General features: G+C 43.0%; 1 protein-coding gene across 2 annotated transcripts in view; it reads left to right on the top strand.

Annotated features, from left to right (window-relative positions):
* The window catches only part of wipi2 (WD repeat domain, phosphoinositide interacting 2), a 117,026-nt gene that overhangs the window by 54,217 nt on the left and 49,306 nt on the right, over positions 1–13,503 (top strand). For both annotated transcript variants that reach the window (XM_072480947.1, XM_072480946.1), the window contains exons 2-5: positions 3,104–3,186; positions 4,941–5,110; positions 8,205–8,301; positions 10,218–10,315. In XM_072480947.1, the coding sequence (XP_072337048.1) occupies positions 3,104–3,186; positions 4,941–5,110; positions 8,205–8,301; positions 10,218–10,315 (448 nt within the window). The remainder of the gene's footprint in view (positions 1–3,103; positions 3,187–4,940; positions 5,111–8,204; positions 8,302–10,217; positions 10,316–13,503) is intronic.

Here is a 13,503-nt window from a genome sequence, read left to right as displayed (position 1 = left end):
CGGCAGGGCTGGATGTAAGGTTCGGGGGTGGCGGCATGTGGGTATAGAGTACTCCAGGGATTTTCTCTAGGGGACAAACTTGCAGCTCTGGAGGAGTTGAAGAAAACATACGAGTTGGCCAGAGGGAATGGTTTTAGATACCTGCAGGTGAGAGATTTCGAGAGGAGAGAGGTGCCGTCCTTCCCGTGCTGCTGCATCTGGTGTTGCAGGACACGTTGTCGGAGGATGATAAAAGGGAGGGAAGCGTGTCAGATATCTACGGGAACTTGATGGAGAGAGAGGGAGCCCCGGTGGAGAAGACCAAGTGCAAATCAGAGGTGGAGCAGGGAGGGGACGTGCGGGCCGGGGCATGGAAAGAGGCCTTGTGGAGGCTGACTGCGACCTCGTTGTGTACGAGGTTAAGCCTCATCCAGTTTAAGGTTGCGTTTAGGTCCCACATGATGGTTGTGAGGATGAGCTGGTTCTTTACAGGGGTGGAGCATAGGTTGGGCAGTATGTGAGGGGTTCTGCGAATCACATCCACGTGTTATGGGCGTGTCCAAAGCTGAGGGGGTTTTGGCCCGGGTTCTCGAATGTTATGTCCGCGATTCTGGGAGTAGTGGTGGCCCCTAGTCCGGAGATGGCAATATTCAGTGTGAGAGAGGCCAATGTATTGGCCTTTGCCTGCCAGGTAGCAGGTGGATTGAGGGGTTTGGGGGGAGGGGTGGGGGAGGGGGGGGGGAGGAGAGAGGGGGAAGAGTTGGGGGGGGGAGGGGGAAGAGTTGGGGGGTGGAGGGGGAAGAGTTGGGGGGTGGAGGGGGAAGAGTTGGGGGGTGGAGGGGGAAGAGTTGGGGGGTGGAGGGGGAAGAGTTGGGGGGTGGAGGGGGAAGAGTTGGGGGGTGGAGGGGGAAGAGTTGGGGGGTGGAGGGGGAAGAGTTGGGGGGTGGAGGGGGAAGAGTTGGGGGGTGGAGGGGGAAGAGTTGGGGGGTGGAGGGGGAAGAGTTGGGGGGTGGAGGGGGAAGAGTTGGGGGGTGGAGGGGGAAGAGTTGGGGGGGGGAGGGGGAAGAGTTGGGGGGGGAGGGGGAAGAGTTGGGGGGTGGAGGGGGAAGAGTTGGGGGGTGGAGGGGGAAGAGTTGGGGGGTGGAGGGGGAAGAGTTGGGGGGGTGGAGGGGGAAGAGTTGGGGGGGTGGAGGGGGAAGAGTTGGGGGGGTGGAGGGGGAAGAGTTGGGGGGTGGAGGGGGAAGAGTTGGGGGGTGGAGGGGGAAGAGTTGGGGGGTGGAGGGGGAAGAGTTGGGGGGTGGAGGGGGAAGAGTTGGGGGGGGTGGGAGGGGGGATAAGTAGGTAAAATTAGGAAGGTGAGGTGTTGGTAATGGGGGGGGGGTTGGGGATTTGTGTTTTTTGTTCATGTTGATGTTTTAGTCCTCTTATATTTTTCTATAATAAAAATATTTAAAAAAGAAAATGCTTAAGCATTTATATCTTAATAGAAATATCATCAACTTGAAATGGTAAAAACAAAAGAAATATCATGTTGGACGCGGAGCGCACGGCTCTCAGTCAATGTTGTGTGCAGTCAGCATGCACCTCACTTCACTTCCCCTTGCATTATGTTCGTATCACTTCAGTCATACTGGTAGAGAAAGAACTATGCGGACGGAAATCAGCGGAATCATAGAATCTCTACTGTGCAAAAGGAGGCCACTTGGCTCATCGAGTCTGCACCAACCTTTTTTCTGGTAACCCTGTACCAGTGGCCTGGATGTATTGGTATGCTTTTGCTCATGGGGACATCACAGACAAACCAATGTTGTCATTCCCTGATATCCACACATCTGTACTGGGGTCCCTGGAAAGCGGTCACGAACTTGCCAGTTTGTAATCCAAATCACCACATCGCCACGGTATTATTTTTATCCATGAAGCAGGGTAGAGTGGGAAGCTCTCAAATCTTCCATTTTTTTAACCAAGTATCATATATTTACTACTTGTGTCATTGAACTAGACTGGTTGTGGAGGGTGTGACAAAATGGAAGAATCCTGTTTTATCTAATTACAGGTTCCTTTAATGCCAGCATCACTTTTAATAAAACTGGCTGCAGCTAGGATCTCTCCACATTGAATTCAACACAGATGTTGCAAATTTTGTCAGTTGCTTGTGAATGAGCAATTCACCTAGTGTCATTTCCCACCTTTTTCCCATAACCCTGCACATTCCGCCTTTTCAGGTAACAATCTAATACCCTTTTAAATCCATTGATTTAATCTGTCTCCACCACACTCTTAAGGCAGTGCATTCCAGTTCTTAACCACTCGCTATGTGTACAGATTTTTTCACATGTCGCTTTTGCTTCTTTTGTCAATTGCTTTAAATCTCAAGGGAGGATCCATGTTACTTTTGAGCAAATGCAGATTGTGAGATTTGTTTAGATATGTGTACGCCAGCTACTTTTTTTTTGTCAAATCGAGGATGCACTAGTTGCTTTTCTTCAGGATATTTAACAAGCTATCCTGTGGGGGAGTCTGTTTGGAAATTCCCATAGATAAAAGTTCAGAGCACATGCTTCCTGCATAAAATTCAGGGAAAAAAACAAGCCGGAAAATTATTTACAAGTAACAGTCTTACATTTAGCTTGAGATATTTTGCATAATTTTCTAAAGTGTAATTTACTAGAAGCATTTCTATAATAAATATGTGTATGCTGTAATAATGTGATTCATTGACTCATCTTTGTGTTCCGTACATTTGCTTAATTATTTAAGCCTAAAACAAAGTCTGATGTGATGCTGCACCATTGTTGAAGAAGAGAGAGATTTATGGATGAATGGAATGCTTTCAGCATCTAAAATAATTAACTTAAGGTTGTTCTGTTCATTATTCTGAGCGAGTAACTGAAAACTAACATATTTATCAGGCCTAGTGTGTTTCAAACCGGCGAGAGTGGACTAAGATATAGGAGTTGAGTACAAAATATGGAAAAGACCCACATATGTGGCAGGGTAAGTCCAGTCCTGAGCTGTATAACTAGACTATGAAGTAGCTGTTATTTTTGAGCAGCTGTTGATTAAAACTGGCCTACTTTCAGTTTTCCACTTGAAGTAATCTTTTTTTTATTTTTAAAAATAGGTCCCTCGCTGTTGGCACCAAATCGGGTTACAAGTTTTTCTCACTTTCGTCCGTGGATAAATTAGAACAGATCTATGAATGCAGTAAGTGATCCAGATTGAATTGCAACTGTCCAAAGCAGTTTGCGATGCAGTGTAAATGTGAAAATTGACATGTTCTTCATTACCGTATTAATGCAGTAAAAACCAAATTACCCACCTCAAGGGGTCCTTTATCTTTCTGGTCAGTGGAAGTGTGGCATTGAGGTAATTCGGCTGTTCTAGGCATGCTATGTCAACAATGTTCTCTTTTTGGGGAGGGCAGATACCAAAGGTAATCAAAAAACACTTAAATAAGCCTTTTTGGAAGCTGGAATATTTATATTTTACAAATGGTTGGGGCAGAGGATGGTGCTTGTAGGAGGATGAATGAAATCTTCCTACTTCTACCTCCATCACATTGCCTGTCTCCTGAGCCGATCTTCCGTTGAATCCTCAGCCATGCCGTTGCCACTTCCAAGCTCAACTGTTCCAGTTCTCTCCTGGACACCCTCCCATTCTCCACCCTTTGTCAATTTCAGCACATTAAAGCTTGCTGCCCATGCTCTATCCCCACTCCAAATATCTGGCTCACCCATTAATCCATCATCCGTTCCCCCACTGATCGACACTGGTCTCTGGTATCAAATTTTAAAATGATCATTCCTGGGTTTAAATCTCTTTATGGCATGAGCCTCTGTGAACTCGTTGAGTACAAATAACAAGAGCTTGAATTTATGTAGCATCTTTAACAAAATGTCCCGCAGTGTTTCACTGATCAGACAAAATGTGACACACATTCACATAAGGAGAGAGAGAGAGCGAACAGCTTAGACGATACCAACAATGCATTTTTCCCCAAGTCTATGAAACACTACGCCGTGCACAACACTTGTAAACCTCCCCCCGGCCCTCCAGAATCAAAACTGTTGGACAGTTTTAAATGTGGACATTACCCATACTGGAGGCTGGCTTGAAACTCCATATACTCATTTATATCAAGAATTTCACAGTGAGCAGAAGGAAACTCTTATAGTAGCAGTAGGTCTCCTGTGATGTTGTTCTGGGTCTGTGAAATGACTGATATTCAGTTGATAATCTGGCCTTCCCATTTAAACTGAGTGCTCAAATATATCAGCAGGAATTCTTGGAATTAAATGTGATTGTAAATTCTTCAGGTGAATTGGAAATAAGTAAATTGTAAATTTCTCATGCCCCATTAGACGAACCCAGGAAGCCCAGTCTATTTAAGATATTTTGCGTTTGTAATACAGTATAATGAGCCTGCTCTAGATTCAAAATTTTATGTCTATATAAACAGTACTTGTACCATGCATTTCCTCTCTGTCACGTTGCAAAGAAAAATATATAAAGAAAGGAAATTATTCAAGGATGCACATCTTTGACAGATGAATAATAATTTGATTGTAACTTTGTGTGATCTGTGCCAACAATAGTTCCTGATAGTCAACAGGCAATTTATTTGAATATTGTTGGTTCATGGACATCAAGGGAGAATGTTACGTTGTAAGAAAAACGTCCTTTGACCTGGAAATTTGTTCATAAAAAATGTAATATAAATTAGCACCAAGCTTGTGTTTGAACTGATTGGCACATGTCCTCCTAAATATAATTCTTGAGTTTATTAATTGAAATGCAATGATTAGTAATGGAATGTCTTTGTGGGAGAGGAAGTGAGTCATATCAACTCAGCTGAGTGAGCTGCAGTCGATTATACTTCACTGAATAAGGTTTAATTTCCAGCAGTTTTTAAATTTCATCACAATTGTTTAATGTGACTTTTTTTTCTCTACTTACAGCTGACACAGAAGATGTATGTATTGTAGAACGACTGTTTTCCAGCAGCCTAGTAGCTATTGTGAGCCTTAAAGCACCCAGAAAATTGAAGGTCTGTCACTTTAAGAAAGGAACAGAGATCTGCAATTACAGTTATTCAAATACAATCCTGGCAGTCAAACTAAATAGACAGGTGAGGATCTGTGGCATAACTTTTCAAAGCCATCCAGCAGGATTAAGGGTTTACTCTTGCTGAAATATAACCAAAATATTACTAATATCTTGCATAAGTGCACACTTTCTTAAAGGTAACACTTCCTATCATATTTTTGTCACACCTGTCTTAAACTTGTTTAGGCTTACATGCCTCTCCGTTCTGCTGGCTTCACTTCTAAGCATGGTGCTATACTACAACCCACCAAACTTGTGGGGGGTGTGGGGGCGGGGGCGGGGTGTGGAAAGAGTTGATAGCCTAAACATAATGGGAGGGGTGGCTCCCAGTGAACTGGCCTATTTTCCCAGGGCCCCTACTTTTAATGCCATTGGCAGTTCGTTTTCACAGATCCAACCTTAATTTTGACATGAAACCTGCTGGCAAGTATAGTTTGAGAGCTCTGCTTCTTCCTTCAATGACGGCTCAACCTGACTACCACCCTCTTCTACCTGGCTGAACCTGTTGTGATATTGGACAACTTTTCCTTCAATTCCACTCATTTCTTCCAAGTGAATGGTGTTGCAGAGTGTACACACATGGATTGCACCCATGTCTGTCTTTTTATGGGGTACATGGAACATTTCCTGTTTCAGCCTTTCTTCATCAGTTTTGATGAAGTTTTTTTCTAATTTCCACTCTTCTCTCACCTTTAGTTGTCCATCTCCGACTCTTTCCTTCCCTCCCTTGCGGGTAGGCTAGCAGTTGCTCCCACAGCTACCTTGACTGTGAGGAGGTGAACAGGATAGATGCTGCAAGAGGATATTTCTTCTCCGAGCGAATGCAGAATTAGGAACATATTTTCAGAATGGGTCACCCATTTAAGATGGAGATGAGGAGGAATTTCTTCCCTTAGAGGGTCATGAACATTTGGAATTCTAAACCCCAGAGAAGTGTGGAGGCCAAGTTGTTGAACATATTTAAGGCTGAAATAGATTTTTTTGAGGGCAGTCAGTCGAGGGTTAAGACTTTTTTAAGGGCAATCAGTCGAGGGTTATGGGGAACAGCCAGGAAAATTGAGCTGAGGCCAAAATCAGTTGAGTCATGACCTTATTGAATGGCAGAGCAGGCTCAAGGAGCTCTATGGACCACTGCTGCTATTTCTTGTGTTATTTGACCCATCGCCACACCCTTTGGCTTGCACCAGAAACACTTTGTCATCTCTCCTACCCTCCACTCTATCACAGACATACCCTTTTGTTCTTTTCCCACCTTTCCCTCCCCACCCCTCTTTCACTTGCTCAAAATCTATTAAATTTCTAGTTTTCCTATTGTGAAAGCTCACGGACCTGAAATGTTAACTCTCCTCAGAAAGTTGCCATTTTCTGTTTTTATTTCCAGTGTCTGCTGTAGTTTCATAATGGGATGATCTGGATATTAGGCCCTTGTCAGTGAATTGCATAGAGAATAATGGATGATGGAGATTTTAAGTTTGTTATCTCATAATAATAATCAATAATCGTTATTAGTGTCACAATTAGGCTTACATTGAAATTACTGTGAAAATCCCCTTGTCGCCACATTACGGCACCTGTTCAGGTACGCTGAGGGAGAATTCAGAATGTCCAATTCACCTAACAAGCATGCCTTTTGGGGACTTGTGGGAGGAAACCAGAGCACCCGGAGGAAACCCACGCCGACATGGGGAGAACGTGAAGACTCCACACAGACAATGCCCCAATCGGGAATCGAATCTGATTCCCTGGTGCTGTGAATCAACAGTGCTAACCACTGCTACCGTGCCGCCCCATTGAACTATCACTGTAACCAAGAGATGTAATGGTTCTACGCAATCTTTATTTTCATATAATATATGCATTGTAGAGTTTCTGGATTTTTTTGTGCTTTTTTTTTCCTGTCAGAGATTGTGAATTAAATGCTGGTAGTTGGACATTGGTGCATAATGTTAGAATTTGGATAGCCAGGTGGTGAAGGATAGGACTGGGGCAAAGTCTTTATACACTTACAAACTTGTATTTACAGAGACATACTTTACATATTATGCACCTCCAACCTTTCAACCTGCTCCTATATATAACATGGGTGCAGGTGAGCCCCCAATTAATGCCTACCATCTGAATACAATTAACAGAAATTGATAAACAAATAACACATGACATCCACATTAACTAGGAATATTTGTAATGTTTTGTGAATTCGTTAATTTGTTATTTTTCAGTTGATTACCAGGAAGCCTGTAACAGTAAGCTCGAGATTCATTGCTTGTCTGTTTTTTTTAGTGTCAAATGATGAAGTTGCTATTTCATTGAATCATAGAATGAAATAGCACAGAAGGCCATTCGCTCATTGTGATTGTGCCAGCTTTTTGAAAGGGCTCCTCAATTAGTTCCAATCCCTGCTATTTCCCCATATCTTAGCACTGTTCCTTTTTAAGTATTTATCCAATTAACTTTGGAAGATATGTTTGAATCTGTTTCCTCCAGCCTTTCAAGCAATGCAAGAACAATTCACTGCTGCATAATTTTCATTTGCCATGGTCCTTTGCCAGTTACCTTAAATCTGTGTGCTTTGGTTGCATACCCTTATGAAATGTTTTCATATTTGTTGCTGTTTAGAAGTTGTACCATTTGTGGTGCAACTTCTTTAAGCCATAGTTTATATTATTGATAGATTTAATCTAAACAAAACCAACAGAAAACCTGCAATCAAGATGTATTCTATGGGACGACACTCATTGGAGTAATGCGTTCAGGTGAAGTTTGACTACACTTGGCATGCTGACATTTAAAGTGTTAGTAAGAAAGCATTTTGTGCTGCATCAGGATTATTTTGTGGCTTGAATTAATTTTAAAATGTTGAGAATGTTCCTGACGCCATTGCACCTGTAGAAGGTTGTAATGGTTTGTCGCTCACATCTCACAAAGATGCCTCCTCAATCCTTCAATAATAGTGTCCCAGCCCAAACACTGTTAATGAAATGTCATGAGGGTAGAATTCTGCCGACGCTTTGATTTAAAACACTAGCAGTATTAGATTTTTTTTTTTTTTGATTTGTGGTATAAACATGCTGTTGAGATTCTCCGAGGCTAATATTGACTTCTTTTCCCTCATGTAGAGATTGATAGTATGTCTGGAAGAGAGTTTGTACATTCACAATATCCGAGATATGAAAGTACTGCATACCATCCGAGAAACGCCACCAAACCCCACAGGTAATTCCTACACAGTAAATACCGGCTAGCGCCAAAAAGTGCGGTAGTGATTTTATGTACCTGGTTTCTTTTAGAACTGTAAGTATATATTTGTCAGCCAACACCAGCAATGAACTTATTTAATAGTGTCCTACATTGATTGGATTTGTTTATTGTCACGTGTACCGAGGTACAGTGAAAAGTATTTTTCTGCAAGCAGCTCAAACAGATTATTTAGTACATGAAAATAAAAGAAAAAGAAAGTACATAATAGGGCAACACAAGGTACACAATGTAAATACATAAGACACCGGTGTCGGGTGAAGATACAGGAGTGTAGTATTAATCGGGTCAGTCCATAAGAGGGAGATGCTGGCATTGGACTGGGGTGAGCACAGTAAAAAGTCTTACAACACCAGGTTAAAGTCCAACGGGTTTGTTGCGAATCACTAGCTTTCGGAGCACAGCTCCTTCCTCAGGTGAATGAAGAGGTGGGCTCCACCTCTCATTCTCAGAGGTAGAACCCACCTCTTCATTCACCTGAGGAAGGAGCTGTGCTCTGAAAGCTAGTGACTTGAAACAACCTGTTGGACTTTAACCTGGTGTTGTAAGACTTCTTACCATAAGAGGGTTGATAAAGAGTCTGGTAACAACAATCCCTGCTGTTTTTGAATCTGTTAGTGAGTGTTCTCAGACTTTGTACCTCCTGCCGGCTGGAAGAAGTTGGAAGAGTGAGTAAGCAGGGTGGGAGGGGTCTTTGAGTATGCTGCCCACTTTGCCCAGGCAGCGGGAGGTGTAGATAGAGTCAATGGATGGGAGGCAGGTTTGTGTGATGGACTGGGCTGTGTTCACGACTCCCTGAAGTTTCTTGCGGTCTTGGGACGAGCAGTTACCATAACAGGCTGTGATGCAGCAAGATAGGATGCTTTCTTTGGTGCATATGTAAAGGTTGGTAAGAGTCCGTGTTGACATGCCGAATTTTCTTAGTTTCCTGAGGAAGTATAGGCACTGTTATGCCTTCTTGGTGGTAGCATCGAAGTAGGTGGACCAGGACAAACCTTTGGTGATGTGCACCCCATGGAATTTGAAGCTGTCAACCATCTCCACCGTGGCCCCGTTGATGCAGGCAGGGGTGTGTACAGTACTTTGCTTCCTGAAGTCAATGACCAGCTCTTTAGTTTTGCTGGCATTGAGGGATAGATTGTTGTCGTTGCACCACTCCACTTGGTTCTGTCCACTAGATTCTCTATCTCCCTCCTGTATTCTGAGTCGTCGTTGTTCGAGATCTGACCACTATGGCCGTGTCGTCAGCAAACTTGTAGATGGGGGCGGAACCAAATTTTGCCACACAGTTGTTTGTGTGTATAGGGAGTATAGCACCTATAATGCAGCTAAATTATGTGGTAAAAAGCTCCATTTTGCATCCGAGTGTTTATTCTACTTGTTTGGCTAAAATCCATTCATAAAAATACATCAAATCACTCTTAATTGAACAATACTGACTACCTCAAATATTACTTAAGAGCTGCGAATGGACCACAGTAGGCAGATAGCTAAACAAAAACCAAGCAAATCAGACAGCCTCCCAAACCCAACAGCAACTGCTGTTCATACATAAAAACAGCATCGTAAAGTTCAGATTTGTTTTATTGCACTGTCTTGTCTCTCTGAACTCCCCTTTTATTGTTGGGTTTTGAGGGAGTTCGCTGAGTGCAGTGACCTAATTGAGTATGGTGAGAACAGTAGTTCTTGTGTTAACAACATTTTTACTGTATTGAATGGATGATAAATTGTGCTGCCTTATTTCATTCTGGAATTCTTATTTGTTGACTTAGTTAATAAGTGCATAAATACAGTGTCCTCCCACTCTCCCGTACTGCAATGTATATTCAACCCTGAAACATTTAAGACATTCAAGACAGTTTTATTATTTTCAGGGCTGTGTGCACTTTCCATTAATAATGATAATTGCTACCTTGCGTACCCTGGAAGTGCAACAATTGGGGAGGTACAGGTGTTCGATACTATCAATCTGGTAAGAAGTTACATATCAAATCGATAAATACTGCATTAACTGTTTATGTATTTAAGGTGCGATATTATTTGATACAATGTTTTAAATAACATCAGAGTTTCAGCATGCATGCACGCATTAAAGTTAAATGTGATGTAAACATAATTTATCATTCAACATTGCTGATTTACAAACTACCTTGCTCTTCTCTCAGCTGGAGCTTCATCGCCAATGAAATAGATTTTAACTTGGCACAACAACAAATTAAACATTTATATCTGGGTGTTTAAAGAAGGAAAGTTATGTGGAAGAATATCCAGAGGATGAAGTTTTTTGGCCTTTTTATAAAAATGGTTAATGCAAGATGGAGGATTGAGGAATAGAATTTCAGGTGGTATATTGATGGCTGGAAGCTCTGCTGCTTTGGTGGAGTGAAGGGAACGGGCGATAGTGCAAAGCAGTGGATGCAAGATGGCTCGTAGAGCTGGAAGAGGTTGATCACATCATGCGGAATTTAGGTCAGCCAGGGAATTAAAAATGAAAATACTGATTTCGAAAATAATTTGTTGGTAATGGCAAATCAGTGGGAGTCAACAAGGATATGGGGAATGATTTGGAGTAGGATAGAAAGCAGGCTGAATGAGTTGTAGTTTGTTGGGAAGAATTCAGAATACTGGTAAAGGAGATAGTGTAGGTGAATGTTGAGTTGAAGATGATGTCAATGAGGATCTTGCCAAGATTACCCAATTATTTGTTTCCAATGAAGGGACAATTTTAGTATGGCCAATCCACCTAACCTGCACATCTTTGGATTGTGGGGATGAAATCCACGCAAACACAGGGAGAATGTGCAAACTCTACCCAGACAGTGACCCAGGGCTGGGATCGAACCCGGGTCCTCAGTGTCGTAGGCAGCAGTGCTAACCACTGCACCACTGTGCTGCCCCAGAGGAACTTGCCAACAGTTGAAGTAACACTTAAACAGATTTCAACTGTCTGTGTGGAGTTTGCACTTTCTCCTCTTATCTGCTTGGGTTTCCTCCTGCAGTCCAAAGATGTGCATGTTAGGTGGATTGGCCAGGATAAATTGCCGTGCCCAAAAGGTTAGATGGGGTTATGGGGATAGGGTGGAGGTGTGGCTTAAGTAGGGTGCTCTTTCCAAGGGTCGAATAGCCTCTTGTACTGTTGGGATTCTATGGATGTTAAAATAGGTGACCAGCTTAATGTGGGGCTGTGAGCTCAGCTCAGGGTCATATGGAACATTGGGTTTCTGCTTGATTGAGTTTAACCTGTGGTAACCACAGGAAGGAGATTTGAACGGAGTCTGGTGACAACAGCATGCTTTTGCTGTTGATGTTGAGCTTGAGAATGTGAAGGGCTGGGTGGTTTGCCTGGAAGGCGTGTGGAGTGGTGGGGGGGGGGGGGGGGGGGGGGGGGGGGGGCATTTGAACAGGAAGGCGATGATGGTGACTGAGTGGTTGAGTTTGTGATTTGAGGGGATGGCTGGCAGTGGCAATCAGTTCTAATATGGGTTTGGAAAAAGCAGTCTGACTCCTCCTGCCTCTGCATTCTTATAGGAATTTTCAACAAATTCCTTTTTAATGCTGACCTGCAGCAATCCTTTTATTTAACCCAGCCATACACCGAATTTTCCTGAATGAAGCCATTGGTGTTGCCAGCTGCCTCTGGGCAAGCCAGTATTGCAGAGAGCGACTCAAACTGGTATTAACCCTACTGTTACCTGTTTCGGTCATGGGTCCATGATACCTAATTTTTGTTGTTGTCTCCAACACAATGAATGGAACACTTTGAGCTTGTAATGAGTGTGCGCTTCCTCACAGTACTTAAAGCTTGATTCTCTTTTTAGTCCTGAAAAATTGGTGTAACGTCATCAAATTCCGGGGCCTGTGTTTTATACCTGACCTCCACCACAGCTACAGCATCCGTTTTCTATTTGTTGTCCGTGTTGGGACTACAATTATTCACGGTATATACATTAAGGATCTGAAAGACAGAACTGAGGGCATTGTTGCTAAGTTTGCAGATGCTACAAAGATATATAGAGGGACAGGTAGTGTTAAGGGGGCAAGCAGACTGCAGAAGGACTTGGACAGGCTAGGAGAGTGGGCAAAAGAAGTGGAAGATGGAATACAATGTGGAAAAGTGTGAGATTATGCACTTTGATAGGAAGAATAGAGGCATAGACTGTTTTCTAAATGGAAAAGGCTTCGGAAGTCAGAAATACAAAGGGACTTATGAGTCCTTGTTCAGGATTTTCTTAAGGTTAACGTGCAGGCTCAGTTGGCAGTTAGGAAGGCAAATGCAATGTTCGCATTCATGTCGAGAGGGCTAGAATACAAGAGTAGGGATGTACTTCTGAGGCTGTACAAAGCTCTGGTCATACCCACTTTGGAATACTGTGAGCAGGTTTTGGGCCACTACCTATCTAAGGAAGGATGTGCTAGCCATGGAGAAGGTCCAGTGGCGGTTCACAAGAATAATCCGCGGAATGAAGGACTTGTTAAATGAGGAGCATTTGAGAACTCTGGATCTTTGCTCGATGGATATCAGAAGGATGAAGGGGGATCTTATTGAAACTTATGAATACTGGCAGGCCCAGATTGAATGGGCATGGGGAGCATGTTTCTACTTGTAGGAGAGAGTAGAACCCAAGGGCACAGTCTTAGACTCAAGGGATGATTGTTTAAAACAGAGATGAGGAATTTCTTCAGCCAGAGGCTGGTGAATCTGTGGAATTCATTGCCGCAGAAAGCTGTGGAGGCCAAGTCACTGGGTTTTTAAGACAGACAGATTCTTGATTCTAAGGACATTGGTGTTATGGGGAGAGGACAGGAGAATGATGATGGGAAACAGCCACGATTGAATGGAGGAGCAGGCTCGATGGGCTGAAAGGCCTCATTCCGCTCCTATATCTTATGGTCTTGTATCTTATGATTGTGTGTGTGTGATATGTGAGAGAAGTTGTGTTAAAGCCTCTGGGGCAGTATGTGTTAAAACCTCCTGGGGCAAGTGTGTGATAATAAATAAACATTATTTTCAAATTTACATAAGCTTGCTGCTGGAAATTTAAAAACTTGGGAAAAATTCCTCTGAGGGAAAGTGCACATTAACCTCACGTATAGAAAAAAAATCCTTGATCACAGACAAGAATAAACACAAACCCTGTCTGTGACAAATAACTCAGTTTT

This window comes from Scyliorhinus torazame, chromosome 17, assembly GCF_047496885.1.
Source record: "Scyliorhinus torazame isolate Kashiwa2021f chromosome 17, sScyTor2.1, whole genome shotgun sequence".
In the NCBI taxonomy this organism is placed as follows: domain Eukaryota; kingdom Metazoa; phylum Chordata; class Chondrichthyes; order Carcharhiniformes; family Scyliorhinidae; genus Scyliorhinus; species Scyliorhinus torazame.
Note: the sequence above shows the minus strand (reverse complement) of the source record. Positions and strands in the feature narration are given on the sequence as shown.